General features: G+C 44.7%; 2 protein-coding genes across 11 annotated transcripts in view; both read left to right on the forward strand.

Annotated features, from left to right (window-relative positions):
- Positions 1–169: 169 nt before the first annotated feature.
- On the forward strand, positions 170–2,455 carry LOC120810046 (E3 ubiquitin-protein ligase NHLRC1-like). 2 transcript variants are annotated; one of them, XM_078095106.1, is made up of 2 exons: positions 170–292; positions 646–2,455. In XM_078095106.1, the coding sequence occupies exon 2, from the start codon at positions 706–708 to the stop codon at positions 1,939–1,941; it is 1,236 nt and encodes a 411-aa protein (XP_077951232.1). In that variant the 5' UTR covers positions 170–292; positions 646–705; the 3' UTR covers positions 1,942–2,455. The 2 variants fall into 2 exon arrangements, with proteins under 2 accessions (XP_077951232.1, XP_040020192.2); XM_040164258.2 differs by having other exon boundaries at positions 194–292; positions 458–2,455.
- Positions 2,456–2,712: 257 nt separating this feature from the next.
- The window catches only part of kif13a (kinesin family member 13A), a 32,225-nt gene continuing 14,925 nt past the window's right edge, over positions 2,713–20,012 (forward strand). For all 9 annotated transcript variants that reach the window (XR_013453790.1, XM_040164259.2, XM_040164262.2 and 6 more), the window contains exons 1-11: positions 2,713–3,111; positions 3,339–3,429; positions 13,308–13,320; positions 14,963–15,023; positions 15,886–15,978; positions 16,741–16,921; positions 18,399–18,486; positions 19,034–19,168; positions 19,269–19,381; positions 19,468–19,579; positions 19,792–20,004. Coding sequence is in view for 8 of the 9 variants with exons in the window: in XM_040164259.2 (XP_040020193.2) it covers positions 3,057–3,111; positions 3,339–3,429; positions 13,308–13,320; positions 14,963–15,023; positions 15,886–15,978; positions 16,741–16,921; positions 18,399–18,486; positions 19,034–19,168; positions 19,269–19,381; positions 19,468–19,579; positions 19,792–20,004 (1,155 nt within the window). In the remaining variant the exon portion in view is untranslated. The remainder of the gene's footprint in view (positions 3,112–3,338; positions 3,430–13,307; positions 13,321–14,962; positions 15,024–15,885; positions 15,979–16,740; positions 16,922–18,398; positions 18,487–19,033; positions 19,169–19,268; positions 19,382–19,467; positions 19,580–19,791; positions 20,005–20,012) is intronic.

Below are 20,012 nucleotides of genomic sequence, written 5' to 3' on the forward strand. Positions count from 1 at the left end.
ACCCTATTTTGAACAATAACGCCTTTCATCACTCACTAAATAAATGATTACATTGACAGGAGTAGAAGGCCGTTTGAAAGCTTGGTAGAAAAGGAGTGGGCAGCGCTGCCTGTCTCGGATCAGATTTCGCTGCAAACGTGAAACTCACGGACAGAAATAGCCTTATCGTGCTGACCCAGAACAACAGGTTCCTGAAGGTACGTTGATGTTCTATTTGAAAACAGTGTTGCATAGTCCAAAGCGTGAAAGCGAGGTACAGAACATCTGAAAGCAGAAGCCAGACATCAGCTGAGTGAGTATTCATGTAATTCTGTGAAAACGCTGAGTGAAAGATGATCACTTAGTCACGTCAGGCACATTTCATATTCTGGAAATTGATATGTTAGAAGGAGTAGAGTATGTTCTGTATTCTAAGTGGGGGTGACGTAAACAAATAACGTTTCTAACGTGTGTATAGGCTCATTTCCAGTAGAGGGCAGCAGAGAGCCTCAGTGTTGTGGAAAAAGTCACGTGACCGTTTGGGCCTAAAGCACTGGACATGAGTGTGTTGACAAAAAATGTCTCACGCTCTGCCTTCCCATCCCTCCCGTCATCGCTCTCTCCACTCATTTAAACCACCGGTCTTCCTATTTTTGGCTCCTGCAGCCCGGCATCAGCCGACCGGTCCGTCTCACCCGGATTACTCAACATCGGGTTATTTCAGTCATGGCCTTGAGTCCTGGATCCTCGAGTCGTGGCAGCCTGAACCCCGACGGGCTTGTGAGAGAGATCGAGATCAACGTGCTGGAGTGCAAAGTCTGCTTCGAGAAGTTCAGCACTCGGCGCAAACCACAGAACCTTTCCTGCGGCCATGTCCTCTGCCTGGAATGCATCAGGGCTCTGTCCCACCCTCTCCTGAGGAAGCTGGAGTGCCCGTTCTGTCGTCAGCTGTGCAGTGTTGACAGCACCTCCCACTGCCAGGCTCTCAGCGACCTGCAGGAGCTGCTGTTGAACCGGACTCCCCCGTCCTCTACTCCTCCTCACGGGGAAAACGCAGGCCTCGGCCCGGCCCCGAGTCTGACATCCACCGCTCTGCACCTCTGCACAGCCTTCGGAGGCTGGGGGACTCTCATCAACCCCACTGGCATCGCTGCCTTGGGGTCGTCGGGAACGCTGGTGGTGGTGCACGATGGAGACGAGAGGGTGGCGGTGTTCAGTCCACAGGGCAGGAAGCTGCAGTCTTTTGGGAGGAGGGGACAAGGCAGCGGGGAGATTTGTTTCCCCGTGGACGTGGCGGTGACTCGCTGTGGTCACGTGGCGGTCACCGATGCCGGGGACAAAGCCGTGAAGGTTTTCACCTCCAGGGGCAGCCATGTTTTGACAGTCACAGATCCCCTCCGGATGCCCTGGGGTGTGGACACAAACAGGCGGGGGCACATCCTGGTCTCAGACATCCAGGTCGGCACTCTGACCGAGGTAAAGTTGGACTGCGCGCACGGTCTCGCTCTCGAGCATCGCACAGTCGTTACAGACCTGCAGCGTCCAAAGGCGGTGGCCTGCTGTCACGTGACTGGGAGCACGGCAGTGATGGAGCATTTACCCGGCGAGACACATTCCCCGGGGAGGCAGCAGCTCACGAGGCTCAGAGTGTTTACAGAGGACTTCCACCTCCTTTACCAGCTTGACAGTTTCAGCCTCAGCCTGCTGAACTCAGTGAGGATCAACATGTCAGGCGTGGCCGTTGACACAGATGGAGACGTGATCGTGAGCGACTCCAGTCAGGGGATGATTTGGAGTTTGAGGAAGCTCCAGAATGGTCCTGCCCTGACGCCGCTCGTGGGAGACCACCTCATCCACCCAGTTGGACTTGTGTCACTGAACAACAGCATCGTGATTCTGGACAGTGGAGACCATACGGTGAAGGTGTATTCCGCTAAAGCGGATGCTGGGCCCGGGATGTAGCTCACTCATGATGAACCCATGTGAAATGTAGCTTATCAGAAAATATCCATAAATGATGATGTGATATTTCAGTAAATATTAAGTCAAATTTTACATTGATATAAAACATGTGAATACTATATAAGCGGTATGCTTTGTTTTGCATTTTAAATGTGTTTACATTTTGACAATTATTTAATGTTTGAATTAAGGGTTCAACATATTTGTATAAAACATAATGTTTGCTATTTTCCCATGGAAAACTGAATATTTTAACCTTTTTAAGCCTAACCCTTTGTTAAGAAAAATCCCTCTTGGTAGAATCACTCATGTAAACCTGTGATGAGGGGTTGAAGAAAAAAAGTTATTTTTAACAGGGTCACAATTAAAAAATAGGAAACTACTGTTTGCTGCACACATTTATACATCTTTAATTAATTTTGTTTTGTAGTTATTTATTTAATATGCTGATGAACATAAAATAAGAAATGACATATGTAATTTCAAAGTAAAAAAGGAAAACTGAATTAAGGATAAATATATTGTTGTGATTCGTGAAGACCATTTTTTGAAGGTCAGAATTATATCATCTGTGATGAGTTGTGTGTCTGTGGCGTCTCAATGTTTCCACACAAAAGAAGGCAAAAATACATATTGTGAAAAAATTCCTTTTCAATAATCCTCTCGACGGTGTTTCATGGATGCGCGTCGTCGGTGCGCACAGATGAACTTCCCCTCGCAGCCTCGCGTTTCTCGCCCACTGGTTCCTCCCCGACGAGCCGCGCGGTGCGTAAATCCGCCTCCTCTTTGGCACCGCCGGTCCAGTCCGCCAGAGGAGAGCAGTCGCGCTCCCAGTGGAAGATGGCGGTGGGGATGCTGTCTGCGGCCGCAGCGCAGCGCTGCTTTTGCACAAAAAGCGAACCCGGATGGATATAAAATGCAAGAAAAAGGAACAAACCCACACCTCTCGTACTCGCGCCGCGGACTCTTTTTGCGCTCGTTTGAATAGATTCCGCTAGTTTCTTTTTTTGCTGGCAGAAACCCGGTCTCGTTGCGGGGAGATTCGCGGACTATTTGTTGATAGCTCGGCGCACAGACAGGGTGGGGGTGAAAAGTGAGGAGGGGGGGAGACGAAAATGTCGGATTCTAAGGTAAAAGTCGCAGTGAGAGTTCGGCCCATGAACCGAAGAGGTAAGTGTCATCGACGATGCGTTTGTCTCCGCAGCCTCGCGTGTCTCGGGTTTGCGCCACATTTATCACAAAGTTTGGGATTTCCTTTCGCAGTTTGCGAGCTTTCGGTTCCGAGTGGAGAGCTTGAAGTCTGACTTGAAGTCCAGTTCGAAGGCGGTCGCGCTTAACGAGGAGTTTTACGCTTTCCGCCCAGAAAACTTCACCCCGACGAACTTCTCTCTCCGCAGAAATCGAGCTGAAAACAAAATGTGTCGTGGACATGGAGGACAACCAGACGGTGCTGCACCCACCGCCCTCCAGCGCCAAAGGAGACAACAGGTAAACAAAGCGATGCTTTGGTTAGTTTGACTTTAATATACTTTTAAGGAAAAAACAATGTTTGTGTGCGCGAACGAGCAAAAACATGCACAGTCCTGGTTATAAATGCAGTAACACAGTAATATATATATATGATATAATACAGTGTGTCACTGGAGTTTATCCAGCAGGACGTGCACGAACGAGGATCAGATTTATAAAACCATGTATGTTGAATTCAAACCAGTAAATAAATGCAGTGGACAAATGCTGCTTTCCGTCTGCTGAGGACATGATGTCTGTCCCCCACCTGCTTGCAACATGATATTTTGTTATGTAATGCATGTGCACTTTCCAATACTCATCACTGAGGCATAATCATATTACCTGTACAGTTAATTCTGCATACTTTATATCTGATGTTGTGTTTTTAAATGAGGGGGGTTGGTTGAGCTTGTTTGACACACGAAGAAGAAGATGAAGCTGTTTGACTGCGCAGATTAGTGTCGAGCCTCAGGCGAAGTCGGAACAAATTTAACTTGTGTGTGTTTTTTTTGTTTTTTTATGCTTTCAAAGTGGCGTCAGACCTCCGTTTCTTCTGGCAGGACGCTGCTCTCTTTTATCCGGCGTTTATACGGTGAAGTAGAGGAGAAAAGCCGTGACAAGGAAAAAGCTATAAGCATCCCCCAGCGCTTCACTCTCGGCCTGAAGGTCAGCGGAGGGAAAAGCGTCGGTTTTCTTGCTTTGTCGGCCGACATGCTTTCAGATTGTAATGAGGAGGTCGCTCAGTGTGCAGGCCCGGGATGGCTGTTTGCTCGGGGAGTCATCGAGGTGTCATAACTGTTACAGCCTGACACGTGTGTCTCATCCGCTTGGAGTTACGGGAGTAGTTTTTCTACTTTTTGTCTCGCTTGATTGCTCTTCTTCTTGGCGTCACACACACGATTAAACAGCCGACCTGAACACCCACAGGCGAATATAAATCTAACAGGACTGAGGCTATTGTTTTGTTTTTGGAGCAGTCTTTGAAGGCCAATGCGTGCCACATTCGTGGCTTCTCTTCAACTCTACGTTCAGTCTGGTTAAAGTGTAACACTTTTTATTGACCTTTAAGGCAATTATCAGAATAGAAATTGCCTCACAACGTTAGTGTTCCAGGCAATTAGACAAATCCCACTGAGCGCTACGTATGTTGGAACGGGATGTGACTACAGAACACCAAGCTGTGGAGGGGGAGAGGGGGAGAGGGGGGAGGAACGGCAGCGAGAGGACAGACATTTAGAAACCTGGAAATGAGCCGGTTGCTTCTTGACCCGGAGTTGATTTGATTTTTGTATTTTGGGTTCGCTAAATAAAAACGACTACATGTCATCACGCCGAATAGCCTGACGAGTGGTGGCGACGGACTTTTTTTTTTTTCTGACAGAATCCAAAACATTTAATGTTAACAATGTTACACATGATTAGTGGAGAACAATAGTAATAGTATAGGACATGATTTAAATGGAAAATCTGAATGTTTACAACAGATTATAGTAGACAAATAAGAGGACATGTCTCATTAAAGTATTATTGTGTATATTAATAGCTAAAAGTTGTGCAAAGGTGTGTAACTGTAAGAAATTGTCTCCGGGATGTAAGTGTTAGAGTCAGTTGGGCGGTTTATTGATGGTTCTCTTGGGTCGTGGTGTAGTATGTTTTTATCTTTTTGCTTCCAGGCCATTGCGATTACGTCTCAAAAATCATAAAAGTGTTTTTTACTTGTTGATTTCTGCAATTATTCTCATTCAACATAAAAATCCTTTGGTCTTTTTGTAGGAGGAACCTTTCTTTCATTTTCTTCCCTTTTTATGAGCATCAATAAATGTGTGTTTATTATAATTATACATATTAGTTACATGTATATATATAATTATTTGTATCTTTCCGTACAATCACATGCTCAGAAGCTGTATGTCAGAGAACATTGGAAACAGCAATCTTTGGGACTAATGGGACTAAGCCACTAGCAAAATAAGACCGTAAAGAGGATAAAGAGCAACGCATACCGATGTCAGCATTATGTTCTTGGAATAACCCAGTAAGAACGTGGGGGAAACATCACGATGTAAGTCTGTCGTTCAGGACCTTCGCCTCTCTTTGAGGACTTCCTCACTGTAATAACTACTGACCGTTCTTCCCTCTTCGGTTTCTATTGACCAGCCGAGCCAATTGGTTGTTTTCCTGCACCAGGTAGCTGCTGGCGTCCAGCCAAGACAGAAGCCCAATCCGGTGGTTAGATGCATGAGTCACCACCTTGATCGTATGAATAATCAACAAAGATGTACAGTCGTCATGAGACACAACACATTTCTCATTAGTCACCATTCCACATTTGATTTTGATTTCAGTCTTAAATGTTTTCAACTGATTTTTTTTTAATCTAAGGTCACTTTTATTATTCCTCTAAACCTTTATTCAACGTTAAAGTAATTATATCAACGGTAATTCTCAAAGGAGAACATTCTGTCACTGGTTTTATTTTGTCCATTTTATTTTCTGTACCGTATTCCAGGCATATAATTACTAGTATGTGTGTGTGTGCTTAGGCTGCCATGGTTTTCTTAAACCATGTAATTTTCCTCTCAGCTTCTTGTGTAGCCGCAGAAGTTGATAACCCGATCACAAAGGGTTTGCCGTGTTTTGAAGACACCTGCTCCTGTTTGTCAGATTTAGTGGGTATTAGAATGCCAAATATGGCTGCAGGGCCACAATCATGGGAACTAAGTCTCTCTCATGGGAATAACTCCTCACAGCCTCAAAGAGGATGCTTTTGCATAACAATGTTCAGTATTCAGTGAAAATCTCTAAAAATTCTCTAAAAATACTAAACATGGCTCTACTCTTATCCGATACTAAATTATCACTCTTGTGGTTTAAGCCTGAGGCCGCTTTCATGTTGTAAAATCAAATGGCTGGATTTTAATGAGGTTTTGCAGAGACCACACAGGGCATAAAGACATGCAAGTCACCTAAAGAATTTGAAGAAATATAAGAGTTTTCCTTTGATGGTTAAGCCTCATTTTTTTTCCACCGCCGAGCATTATCGCAACACTCGTGACCCCCAGCTCCCTTTTCCTATCACCCTGAAAAATGAACAAAAATCTCAGTAGTGGGCAAAGTGAAACATAAACGGTGACTGCAGGGCAGCAGGTTACGTTTCCCAAATGTAATCTTTCATCTACCTGTAGAGTTTGCACGAAGGGCATATTTGAAATACGAATCTCGGAGAGCGCCAGTCTGCTCTCCTTTGGGGTTCACACACAATGCAGGTGGGGGTGGAGAGGCGGAGAAATACCTGAGGCGGCTGTCTGCAAAGGGATTGAGTGGTGGAGCATCACGACAAGAAAATACCCTTTGAGTCACACAAAAGGGCCATGTTACACCCATCGTGCCTCAGCATGTCCGTTAACATGCATCAATTCAACGCAGGGTCGTCTAGTCTGAGACGAGGCTTGTTTATGTGAACACTCCTTTTCTGCATATTTCAGTCTAAATATAGCAAACTGCGCTAAGCCAAAAGCTCACCTCAAACAACCTTTAGGCAGACAGATGGCAGTTTGGTTTCTATCAGAAAAAGCTTATTTTCTTTCTCATTGGGACTAACTGAAATATCTAGTTGTTAAATCCAACATTTACACTGCTTGTCAATAACCGTTAAATGGGTTTCTTCTCCACTTGACTGTTATTGTTCTGAGGAGCGTCAATTAAAAATCAATCCGCTTGGACGGTGCTACCTGCACTGTCCGTCTTTAAATGATCTCGTACTAATAATTTGGGAGGATTGTATTTTTCGTAAACCCGTAGTTATAAAAAAAAGTCATTGAAATGCTGCTGTATAAAGGAAATGTTCTGACATTTACGGAAAATACGTTTTGACAGACTATAAGATGAGAATATTGATACGGCTCTTATGAACATAAGTTAAACATGGAGCTGCGGGGGGTTAGCTTAGTATTAAGTCTGTCCAAAAACTTAACCTTAACTTTAATTTGTGCTTTAACGGAAGTGTAGGAATTCTAAGTCACGGTTGTAATCTCAATATGAGCCTTCCAATGTCTTGGCCGGGATAAGTTGAGCGGAGACTCAGGAATGGCTGCTCCCAGCATTTAAACAATTCACCACATAAACTCTGTAAATTGACAAATTTTCAATTTTATAAATTCATGGAGCTATGTAAAACATGTTTCACAGTTTGATTTAAGAGGTTCCGTTAGGACATTTTGTTGCATTTGAACAGAGCCAGACACGCTGTTTCTCAATGTTTCTATGTTTGTGCTACGCTAAGCTAAATAGCTATTGACTGTAGCTTCCTACTTACAGTGGTATCCATCTTCTCATGAAACTCTCCGCCATAGATTTACCAAAACATATTTGAAAAAAATGTTGAACTATTCTTTTTAAATCTGTTTGCACTCATCTGGAGTCTGAGAGCGACCCAAAGCGCTCAACATGTGTTTTGTAAATGCTCATACAGACAGACTATCTGTGCCGTCTGTCTCTTTGCTAACGTTTGCGATACACAAACTGTAATTCACATCTTTTTAATAAAGATGCATTGTGGTCACACGTGACCAAATGTGTCACCGTGCTTCCTAAAGAAAGCCTTCAGTGGAGGTCAACGCTGCCGTGTCTAATGGCCGCTCACAGGATGTTCCCTTTGTCTTTCCATTTCGCTCCCCGTGTGCCAATAATCAACCTTTCCATTCAGTACGATGTTGTTCTCAAATCAGCCAACGGCTCGTTTGCACCGCTCTATTCATGCATGTAATAAGGAGAAAGAGTTTTGTCGCTGATAAAACGATAGTGTTCCTTTAAGGACCATTCCGTGTTTGTTAAAAGGGAGGGACGTTGTTTACATCTTGATCTGGAATGGAGAAAAGATGGTGCCCTCCCTCTTTGTCATTTTCCTGCTCATTAATCTCAGATGTGGCCGCTCGTTCTGTGGGAAGCTTATGTGAAAAATTCCCCCTCACACATTTCTTCCACATTGATTCTGGTCCAGTCATTTGAAGTTTTGAAGTCTGCTTACACTAATGTAATGTCATGGTGGAATAGGTTCATTGTTGACTCACTTTCACATTCAATCGGAGAAAGTGGAGCCAGAAAGAACAAGTTTTTAACTCTCTCCCTCTTAGTGCGAATCTAAATAGCCATTAGTTCTCTTCTAATTAACATCTATTTGGCATGTAACACTTTTCAATTCAAGACCTTTTGTGATATGTTTCACACACTTGCTTTTTCTTGCTTTTGCTGTGTATTTTCATTAACAGCCATACGGCACATACGTTCAGATACGTGACCGGTTCAAAGCAGATGTGTCCCAAATAGTAAAAGTGTCATTTTATTTCCCCTTTGGGAAGACACCTTATCATATTTAACAAATTCCCTTATTTCTGGCTCGTATGTTTCCTTTTTAAACCAATCAGATTCAAGGCCTCAGACCACATGTTGGCAGAATCGCTGTGTGTGTTTCGGCGCACACACACACACACACGCAGCCTGCCGCTGACCCGGCTCGTCGCAGCGGTGTCAGGAATACCTTAAATTATCTTAAATTACACCCTGTCTGCATCCTACGTTGCGTCGTTAACTTTTGTTTTTGAAACATTGCGAGTCCCACACAGAAGTAAGCATGAGCTGACGATGGCGGTGCCGTTCATTTAGGATGTTTTTGAGATCCTGAGCTTGGCTTTCACGTCGGAACTTTGACTCACGAGGCTGGTCGGTCGGTCTCTCCTCCATATTTACCGCTGTTGCTTAGCGAAAACCCCGAGTTACAGAAACATTCTGGAGTTATGCTGATGACCTAATGAGCGATATCCCCCACCCACCTCACATACTTTCATAGGAAGCTGTGTTTAGTATTCACAACAATGAACCTCGGACACATTTGTTTGATATAATCGTTCCACAAGTTTATTGAGGTACTTTGTATGGGTGTTTCCTTTACCTTCTACATAATACTTCTACTCCAATACATGTATCTGACAGATGTGTTTACATTTCAGAATATAACATGATGTTAAGATTATATTGGCTGACGCCTACTTTTTGGCCTTCTGACCCCTTGCAGTCCAAAAAGCTGTTTGCTGCTGTAGAGAATTCTACCCGCTAAACTTCTCTCATGGTCTCATATCATTGATTCTCTCAAGGTAGAATACCACCACTGCATCTGCTTTGTATTGAAGCTGAAGAAGCTTCGTGAATTCTTTGTGAGCCCACTCGATCTCAATGGCTCCTTGGAATCATCTTTTAACTGGTCGGACACGAGACCCTCCCTCTCTCGCTGTAACTGGCTGCTCGGCATTCTCCTGCTCCCTCCCGTGTGTCTGTACAGCAGGGTGACCTCTGCCTCGGGTGGGCGTGTTCAGTTCTAAACATACTGGAGGACCATCTGAAATGTTACCCTGTCTCCTGTGAGAGCACATTGCACTGTAACCCAACACGTTCAGAGACAGAGTCAGAGAGAGAGACATACAGAGAGAGAGAGAGAGAGAGATAGATAGAGAGAGAGAGCTTTGGACATTGTATTTGGCTCTGGAGCTTTTTGACTTAATTGTCTGATGTGGTTCGACAACAGGAGAGAGTCATATGTGTGCTTTAATGGGTTCTAAGGGGGGGGGGGGGCAGCAATAGAAGATGTATTTTAATCTATGCAGGGGGGGGTGCAAGCGAAAATAACTGTTTGCGGATGCTTGCACAGAGCAGATGAATGTTGTAGAATATCATCTCAATGGGGGGTCAACCTCATCCGTGTGACTGGCATATCCCATTTGAGCAGCAGGATTATATGATCAGAAAGCCTAAATCACACTGACGAATCTGACAAAACATCCCTCATGCATTGGAAAGGGGGGGGGGCACAACGTGTAGTTCTGTCATGTAACGCTGTCATTCCCTGATTTCAGCAGATGGGAGCTAATTTGAATCATTCTGCTCCAGATCTGTCAGTTAGTCGGATAAAATGTTCTGATTTTTATAAACGTTGCTTATACATGTGTGAGCATTTGCCATGCGAGGTTATTTTTTAAGGATGGGTGGGTGATGCAGTGGATTAATCAGTTTTTTGGCTACTAGGCAAGAGTACACTTTTTGGTGGCATAATAACCCAGTGGCCTTAATCCTGCTCCATAGCGGGGGGGGATTCCACTGCTGCCCACTGACCCGTCATACCTCCCATTTGGACCCTAAGCCAGTTCACATGGATCGGAGCTGCAACAAGGCGCAAAAAGATCATCTGTGATCCGAGTAAACCTCAAATAGACACTTGGCTCTGAGGCATTATTTCGTATCCAAAGTAATAAGACAAAAGGCCATAACACAGAATTAGAATCTGTGAGCCGTAGTAGTGGGAGAGGCCAGTGTTCACTGTGGCCACGTTGAAGTCATTCATGGGTGCTGTGGCATCAGGTAGCTGCAGGCGTGAGAGCCCGGACGTTCCCTCAATGACACTCACACATGAGGTCACACAGAAGCAGCTCCAACCATGCAGACTTCAGCCATGCCCAGCTAGGCTACAATGTCTGCCCGGGTCGGCCTCTCATTCTGATGTTATATGACACTTCTGTGTTATACAGTTTGTTTGTGTCACACACACACACACACCCTCAGGCCATGACTAGCGACTATACATGCTTGTTATTAAGCGAAGGGCCCACAGACATCATGCAGTGTACAGCGTTTGTGACCGTGCTTTCACTGGTAGTATATCTGGACTGGTGAATTAAGATGTGCAATTACAACGGAATGGTCACGTGTGGCCCTATTGACAGCATTGACATATTTTCTTTCCCATACATTATCATATGGTATTGTTTAAATAGAAAGTCAGTCTTCTAATGCCCATGTCTTACGATCTCCATATATTGGGAGATGCATTATTTATTTCACAATAATTATAAATGTTATAATATCCACATCAAATAATAGAAGATTTATATAACCACGTGTAGCAGACACTATTTACATCCTTTAAAAAGCAAAGTACAACATTGCTAATACGGACATGGACAATTGTGAAGATTAAAGAGATTATTTCCAAAACAGAGTCGGGGATATGGACCCAATGTGCTGAGAGGGGGGTCTTGTTGGTCGGATAGTGTTCGGGGGGTAAATGAAGATATTATAACATTAAAGAAAACTTAAATGCATTTCCTAGGATACTTTGGGAGGAAACAGTAGCTCTCTGGAGTCCTAAATATAGACGGTACATAACAGTTCCCCTCATTGTCTTGTTCAGCAAACCCGGCTTAACATCAACTGTACAAACGGTGTTTGACACGATGAGACGGAGCCAACCAGCCACGGCACCAGCTCTGCTCCAGCAGAGATAGTTTCTAGTGCTGAAGAGTCTAGACTGCACACATTCCATAACTGCATGTCTTTTGTGTGTGTGTGTGTGCGTGTGTGTGTGTGTGTGTGCGTGTGTGCGCGTGTGCGTGGTTGTTATAGTCGGTCTCTCTCTCTTTCCGGTCTTGCGTCTGTCGTCCTTTTGTTCGGCATAGTGATTCATCTGTTCTCTGTCCGGGATCATTTCTCATTCTCCGCTTGAAGCTGTTGTCTTTCTACGCCTCATCCATAACACTGTTTTCTGTCAAGCGCGGCCATATGAACATTCACTTTTACCTTTGATCCTTTGTCACACCTCCTGGTCTGCCAATAGAAGCCCTTGTGTGTTCTCCCTGCAGTCAGTTGCTAAATACATCTTCACAGCTACTCACAGACGGCCCCTTTCTGTTCTTTGGCGTGGAGGGCCCGGCTGCAGGAACGGGGCCCTGCTGCCGTCTTTGTCTGCTCTGATTGACACCCGGTCGCAGTGGTTGTCAGTGACCCAGATTCAGGGTATGAGCCCGAAGGAGGCCCTCCTCTGTTTGTGCTCCTCTAATCTCTTTCTGTCCATCATAATAATGAGCTGGAGCACAATTAATGGCCTTAGTATCCTCAAAGCAAATCTGCTAATAATCCGAATCCTTAATTAGTTTAATCTTTAGCACAAACATAAAAGAGCTTAAGAAGTGTGTGGGTGTCGCCGTGCAGCTCCTCAGGCACGCTATTGTTGGTGACTCGGCGCAGCCTGTGAGAGGCGCGTTGGTGCAGTGTTTCAGTCTTGCCCTGTATTAGTTACCGCGTGAAGGTGATGTCCACCTCTGTGTCTGTGCCAGGAGACGCCTGCAGGATCTGCTGACTGTCGGAGGACGGGTGCAGATGTAGAGGCATTAGTGGGGAGGGGTGTATAGGTTGTACTGCAAAATGCATTTGGTCAAAAACAACAATTCCCTTGCCATGCATTATACGGGTTGTAACATTTGTATAGATATTTAATATTATTGTTCTACAGCTGTTGGGAATCCCTCTCCACTTAGATAACTTGGTGCCATGTATATTACCCTTTTGTCCTTGGTTCCGGCAGCTGCATATGCTGAGTGTGGCTTTCGCAGCCCGGCCTCGCTGTAAAGTCCACAGGCATAGCAGCTATTTACTCAACGGAGTCAGTGGGACATTGAATCCTAAATCTCTTCTCTTCCTCATGCTTCACTGGCCAAATTATGAACCCAATCAAAGCAGCACCTAACACCAGGAAATGCCGCTGCGTGGAAGCGAATGAGTTAATACACGAGGGAATGAATGTGTTGAGAATTTTGTTTAAACGCACGCATTTCACTTAAGAAAAGCAGTTTGTGTCGACGCGGCCAACAATAGGTTTGTACTGTGAGAAGTGTAGAAACATCTGAGCGTGAACATGGTCTGACTGTTAAACAGCATTAATCCTAACATGGTATTTCCTCTCTCTTGTCTTTCTTTCTGGTTCACCCACGGGTTTCTTCTGTTTATGATGGATCGCCCCAATCGTACAAAAGGAAACAATCTAAGGTATGTGCTTTTCACTTCTTTGTGTTACCAGAAAAAAAACTGGCCAACGTCAACAGAGCTTAAAATGTCTGCCGAAACGGGCATCTGTCTTGACTCCTGACTGTCCTGAAGCTGCTGCTGCACAACACGGTTCCCCCCGAGTGGATCAGAAGCATCCGGCACCGCTCGGTCTACCGTTGTGCCGCTGTCTCTGGGGACGTGATTGAGAGTGATTTAGGGGTTTGGTGGTCCAGCAGGAGCCGGATAGATGTCCATGTGAATGTGTCAGCGGTCTGAAGATCTCCCGAACACCCACAAAGGCTCCACAATGAGAGAGGGATGAGCGCAGACACTGGGGCTGTGTGTGTGTGTGTGTGTGTGCGCATTCAGAGCGGCATTGTTGGGGTGCACCCCCACCTCCACCCCTTGACAACACGCTGGCCGACTGGCTCAGAGACCTTTCACACACCAGGGACGAGCTTTGTGGTCGGTGCACTCGGCCGCTGGCTGGATCGGGGGAGTGTTGGCGCGGGCGGCCGGCGTGCTCGGACTCTGGGCCCTGTGAACCCGTGTTACCCTGTAATACCCTTCAACTAGACGAGCACGTGGCTGTCTACTAAGTTATAGTGGCACTCAAATTAGTCTCCCTGCGTTCTGAAGGGTAAACGGGGCCCGCGGTCCAATCACGTTTGACCAGTTTTCGTCCCAGAAATGACAAAACGGGCCTTGTGTTTCTCAGCTCCGTCATTATTTGTCCTGCTGATTAATAGTAATTGTCCAATCATGAACAATTTGTTGCGCGGTCACACCCTTAGGCTGGACAGAGACAGATCAGAGGAGATTGAAGCCCCGGATACCAAACCCGCAATAATTAGGAATGATGGCACTTTTTGTTCCTTTTGAGTTGCACCCACTGACGTGTCTGAAGTCCCAAGAGGAGGTCTTGCTTTCAAAGCATTCAGTCATCTCAGCGCTCCCCGTGCTGACTGTGCAACCAGTGGTTCCCTTGGCCGACAGCCCCCCTTATGTATAGCAGGGCGTTCAATCGTTTGAGTCGTTTGTGTAGGGGAAAGTGCTTTGGCAGAGCAGCAGTAGTGCAGTGACAGCCGGGATTAGTAACATGCAGCAACGATGTGCTCGCTCTGCCGGATGACCGGGCTGCTGAAATGTTTTACATAAAAGCCTGTCGCCTATCTCAAGCTGCTCCAAGGAGACGTTTAAGAGGACTTAAGAGGTGCCTGCGGGACACAAGGGGGTCTCTGCTGCTGAAACCCGCACCGCCGGGAACAGCGGCAGTCACGTTTCCGTGGAGACGAGGGTCACCGGGGGATGGAATTTCTTCTGGGAAGCACTGATTTATGAATTCATTTAAATCCAAGCCACTATGACAAAACTTGGGGCAGCTAACATTGGATTTATGCTCACCGTCACGTTGCGGTGCTAACGAGCATTACCTCGAACAATACTTGGACTTCATCTTACTCACTCAGACAACCTCAGTCTCACGGATTACTGCAGGGTGCCATGATACCGCACAATGCGCCTTCTTTTATTCAATAGAAGATACAAGACCCCTTCTAAGAAAGATCCCGTTGTGCTGTACCTGCCTAGACAAGTTGATAGAAAAAAAAGAAAGATTGTTTACATGCCGACTCTTCTGCAGGTGTTTGCTTTTGACCACTGTTTCTGGTCCATGGATGAGGCCAACGTCCCCAAATATGCTGGTGAGTCATACATTTCGTAACTAATCCTACACTCATCTAATCACATCCCATGTAAAGACGTATGCGCTTGGTGCAGCAATAGTCTAGTGACTCCCTACTCAAGGGAAAGCTGTTTCTGCATCATGCCAAGCTAAATACGGTCATTTGCATTTTGAGAGAACTCATTAAATACACAATGATGGTAGTTGTCTTTGAATGATCTCAAAACCATTAAACCATCTTTGGGATTTCTTACAATACATAAAATAATGTGTATAATATATAATGTGTATAATAAATAAACATTTTCTTTCATGCTTATTTAACGATCTATCGTTCGTTTCTTTAATAACAGCTGCACAGAAAAGGTTACAGCTACTGTTTTTGTAAAATCTAGTATAAAAAAGAGGTTATTACAGCCAGAGGAAGATTTCCATAGTCATTGTACATACTTTCCTCGTCATATCACACTCATTCTGTGATGGAAATGTAACACTTGCATCTGCTTTGTGCTGAACCGACAAGGCAATCTGTTCAGTGAAGGGCTCACCCAGGGGCCCCCGGGGCCGAGGCTTTATTTAGCTCTTTAAACAGCTGTCCCATTCAGCAGGAGCATGACCGGAGCCACACACAACATTTCTATACACGGCTCGCCATTTTCCACACGACCAGACAGGAATTCATCATCTTCATGAATACTTATTCTTCTTGGTGTCTTATTTAGTGTTTCCTTGTTGATACGTACATGTGTGTGTGTGTGTGTGTGTGGGGGTTAATGTTATTGCACTGATTTGAGGATCCGCACCAGACAACTGGTAGCACTTATATGATTGAATGGTTTATTTGTTTACCAAAATCTCCATGGTGATTCTTTGTCCTAAAGGTCAAGAGGTGGTGTTCAAGTGCCTTGGAGAGGGAATACTTGAAAACGCATTCCAGGGATATAATGCCTGCATATTTGCCTATGGACAAACAGGTAACTCAAAATACAGATCAAATTTACCACGAGTACATTTTTTCATGCAGTTTGTGAAGCATTTTACGAATGACCTCCATTATACTTATGGGCCTTAGTACATTTGCAGGTTGAGTTGTCTCCAGATGTGTCCATTGTAAGGAAGGCAGCAAGGCATGTATTTCTAATTACACTGGTGAATCACTTAACTCATATCCTTCCTCCTCTCTGGATCAAATGAGCTCTTGTAGCCTCCGTCCTGTCTCAGTAAAGACACACAACTACTGAAAAAGTTTGTAAAGAAGAGCAATATTTCAGTGGCAATGTTGAATAGTTGGTTTGCCATTTTGAACGGGACTGAAATGTCTTAACATCTCACAAAAAGTTGTACATTCATAATGGTTCCCAGAAGAGGCCTGACCTGTACTTTTGGGCCACCGTGACATTTGTGTACTTTTTAGTACACGTTGAGACAAATGCTTAATGTATTGCCATGCTTTGTGATCTCTTTGTCTTCAGAGCTAATTAGCAAATGACGTGATATCCTGTATCCTCTCTAGACATCAGGATGTTAGCGTCATTGTGAGATTGTTTGCATGCTGAATTTAGCATTTAGCTACCGCTGTACTTTTAAAAAATTTGGTTTATTTGATACGGCACATTGCACATAAATCAGTTTTTTCAAAGACACAAATGGAATGTTACAGTAATTGAATTGAATTGAGCCTCTCGCTGTAACGGACACGGCCATCAGTCAAGTGTGATTCTGAAATGTCCGTGCAGGTTCAGGCAAGTCCTTTTCCATGATGGGTAATGGGGATCAGCCGGGTTTGATCCCTCGACTCTGCTGCTCGCTGTTCGAGAGGGTCCACAGAGAGGAGAACGAGGGCCATACTTTTAAGGTGGAGGTGTCCTACATGGAGATCTACAATGAGAAGGTCCGGGACCTTCTGGATCCCAAAGGGTAAGTCTGACGGGTGTATTTTCTTTCTGTAGAATAGGCATATGTGACTTGTACAACCTCGCTAAATGCACTTGGTAACGCCTCTGACCTGGGCAGACACAGAAAAAGGTCGGCCTTGTCTCGCTCCAACTGCAGTACAAACTGTGACCTCCCCTTCGCATCTCCGCTTATAGCTCTGTTGTGTCTAGTAGCCTGAATTGTGGGACGGCGACAGAATGTTGTGAGTAGGAAGCTCAACCCATTCATTTCCTGCAGAACAGCGGCCAGCGGCGTCCTCTGACAACGCTGCATTCTTCGCCCGCGGTGTCTGACGTGAGTTGGCAGACAGGCCGCCGCGAGGGAGAGCGAGCCGCGCGAGAGAGAGAGAGAGAGAGAGAGAGAGAGAGAGAGAGAGGGTTTCAGGGACATCTGTTAGAGAAGCCGAGAGCAGTCAGATCAGTCTGCGGGCCGAGAGAGACGGACAACAGAGAAGTCCTATGTGTGCCGCAGATGTCAGGAGACGAAGCCGGAGCCCATTCGATGGCGACTTCCTCTTGCTCTTGCTCTTGCTTTTCTAGCTGCCTTTGTCCTTCTTCTGAACATTGGTTCTGTGATAGACACAAGATATCAAGGTCAATCGTGACAAGGATCTCATTCACACTATCAGCTGGCCATGATCTTTCTAGAGGTTAGCATCCTCTGCAGGATCCTCTGTTTTTCAGTGGATGGTAGATTGGAATTGGAGTGGAAGGAGGGAGGCTGGGTTTTTTTCCATTCTGTAGCCGTGAAGAAGGATCAGTGAGTCGTACTGATCTGTAGGATTTATTCTCACCACGTCTCAGCTGCCCAATTAGTTTCAGTTTACAAGCTGAACCAACTGAAGAAACATTGGGTTGATGACTGAGTCATCTCGACACATATACTGTACATCATACATAATATCAGAGTTACCAATCACAGCTGTAAATGCACTTTTCCCTTTTTATAACAGCTTCATATCTGTATTGGAACTTTTTTTGGCTTAAAATAATTTGAATGTTTTTCGAGAAGAAGGAATCAATGGGGACTTGGAGCTGAGAGCCAAAGAAGGAAAAGCAGATTTCAAGATGGAGTAACACATTATGGCTGTTGTTTTGTTGTCCTTAAAAAGATTTGTTGTGCATTTTAGAAATTCAGAAACTTTTTATGTGAATGATCAACTCCGTATCACAGTTTTGTGAACGTTTTTGGGAAATGTTGGCTCCAACAACAGGGTAAATAAGTCATGAGTTGAGTCTGGAGAATTAATTGAAACATTTTTATTTGTTCTGATGGAGAGAGAATTTTTTGAGCGTTTAATGGAAAGTATATCTTTACTTCATAAACAGAGGAATGTCCCATCAAATACGCATTATAAAACCCTGTTAAAAGTGTTTTTCATTCTTTATTTTTTAACATTTGTGCCTAATTGAAAATAGTACAAATTCCTCCCTTGTTTCTCTATTTTATTTTTTCTAAGGAGCCGACAGTCCCTTAAAGTTCGGGAACACAAAGTCTTGGGTCCATACGTGGATGGTCTATCTCAGCTGGCTGTAACCAACTTTGAGGTGTGTCTTTCCCTTTCTGTCATCACACTTTGCCAGAGCTGATTCATATCAACAACCACAGGCCTTATATGTCACTTTTGACATGATTTATAGTACCCAGCAGAAATGTACTCTGTCCTGTCCCGGGTTGTCAAGTTGCTAGTTTTCATTCAGGACAACCATTGACTTTCGCATCCCTTCATGTGTAGAAACTGTAATCTAACATATTCCCAAAGTGGGATGTAGTCTTTGAGGTTTTGGCTAGTTTATATGCTAAGCCTTGGCAGGGCCTTTCTTAATTGGGTTTAAACATCTCCACCCAGTTTATGCTCTGCTCTGCCTGATATTCTTGCAGTGGTTTTGCACAGCCGTGGCCCACTGTCTACTGTGACCCAGCTTAAACCACCTGGCACACAGACAACTGTCAATTCCATTTGAAAAGTCTGTTATCATAATGATAAATGTGGAAGTTGTACCTAAATCCAGTGAAATTTATTCAAATTGTCAAATGTCTTTGTCACTCCTGAAAGGTCTTTTTCTTTTATTAACTCCCTCTCCATCTTTTCAGGACATTGAGGTGTTGATGTCAGAGGGCAACAAATCTCGCACAGTTGCAGCCACCAACATGAACGAGGAGAGCAGTCGATCACATGCCGTGTTCAGTATAATTGTCACACAAACACTTTATGATCTACAGTCTGGGGTCAGTCTTTCCACCAACATTCACAAGGAATTGTGTGTATCCTATTTGTCCACTCCTGGCTCATTTGATTGACTGCTGTCGTTCTTGTGATGGTGAACAGAATTCAGGGGAGAAAGTGAGCAAGTTGAGTCTGGTCGACCTGGCGGGAAGTGAGCGAGTGTCTAAGACTGGAGCGGCTGGAGAACGACTCAAAGAGGGCAGCAATATTAACAAGTAGGTACCATTTCTTCGTATAAAAGTGAGGCAAATATATTAATTCACAAAGTGTTAAAGCTTCTTTTTTGGCTGTGTTGTTGCAGGTCTCTCACCACGTTAGGCTGCGTGATTTCTGCTCTCGCTGACCAGTCTGCAGGAAAGGGGAAAGCCAAGTTTGTGCCCTACAGAGACTCAGTCCTCACCTGGCTGCTGAAGGTTTGGCCCTATTTAAAAGTTATAATGTGTTGTTATTGCATTAACGCATTAATTAATGTCCCTGTGTTAAGAGTTTGCATAAATAAAAGTGCATAATAGACCACTTTATGGAATTTTGCGATTAATCGCGAAATAATCATAAGATTAATCGTGATTTAAAAATTGGAACCGCTGAAAATGAATAGTTATCGGCTATGCTTCCTTTCCTACAGGACAACCTTGGCGGCAACAGCAAGACGGCCATGATAGCCACAGTGAGTCCATCGGCTGATAACTACGAGGAGACTCTTTCCACGCTACGCTATGCAGACCGAGCCAAGAGAATCGTCAACCACGCCGTGGTGAACGAAGATCCCAACGCTCGGATCATCAGAGAGCTCAGGGAAGAGGTTGAGAAGCTCAAAGTTCAACTCTCTCAGGCCGAGGTAAAGTC

This window comes from Gasterosteus aculeatus, chromosome 20 (assembly GCF_964276395.1).
Source record: "Gasterosteus aculeatus chromosome 20, fGasAcu3.hap1.1, whole genome shotgun sequence".
NCBI classification, from domain to species: domain Eukaryota; kingdom Metazoa; phylum Chordata; class Actinopteri; order Perciformes; family Gasterosteidae; genus Gasterosteus; species Gasterosteus aculeatus.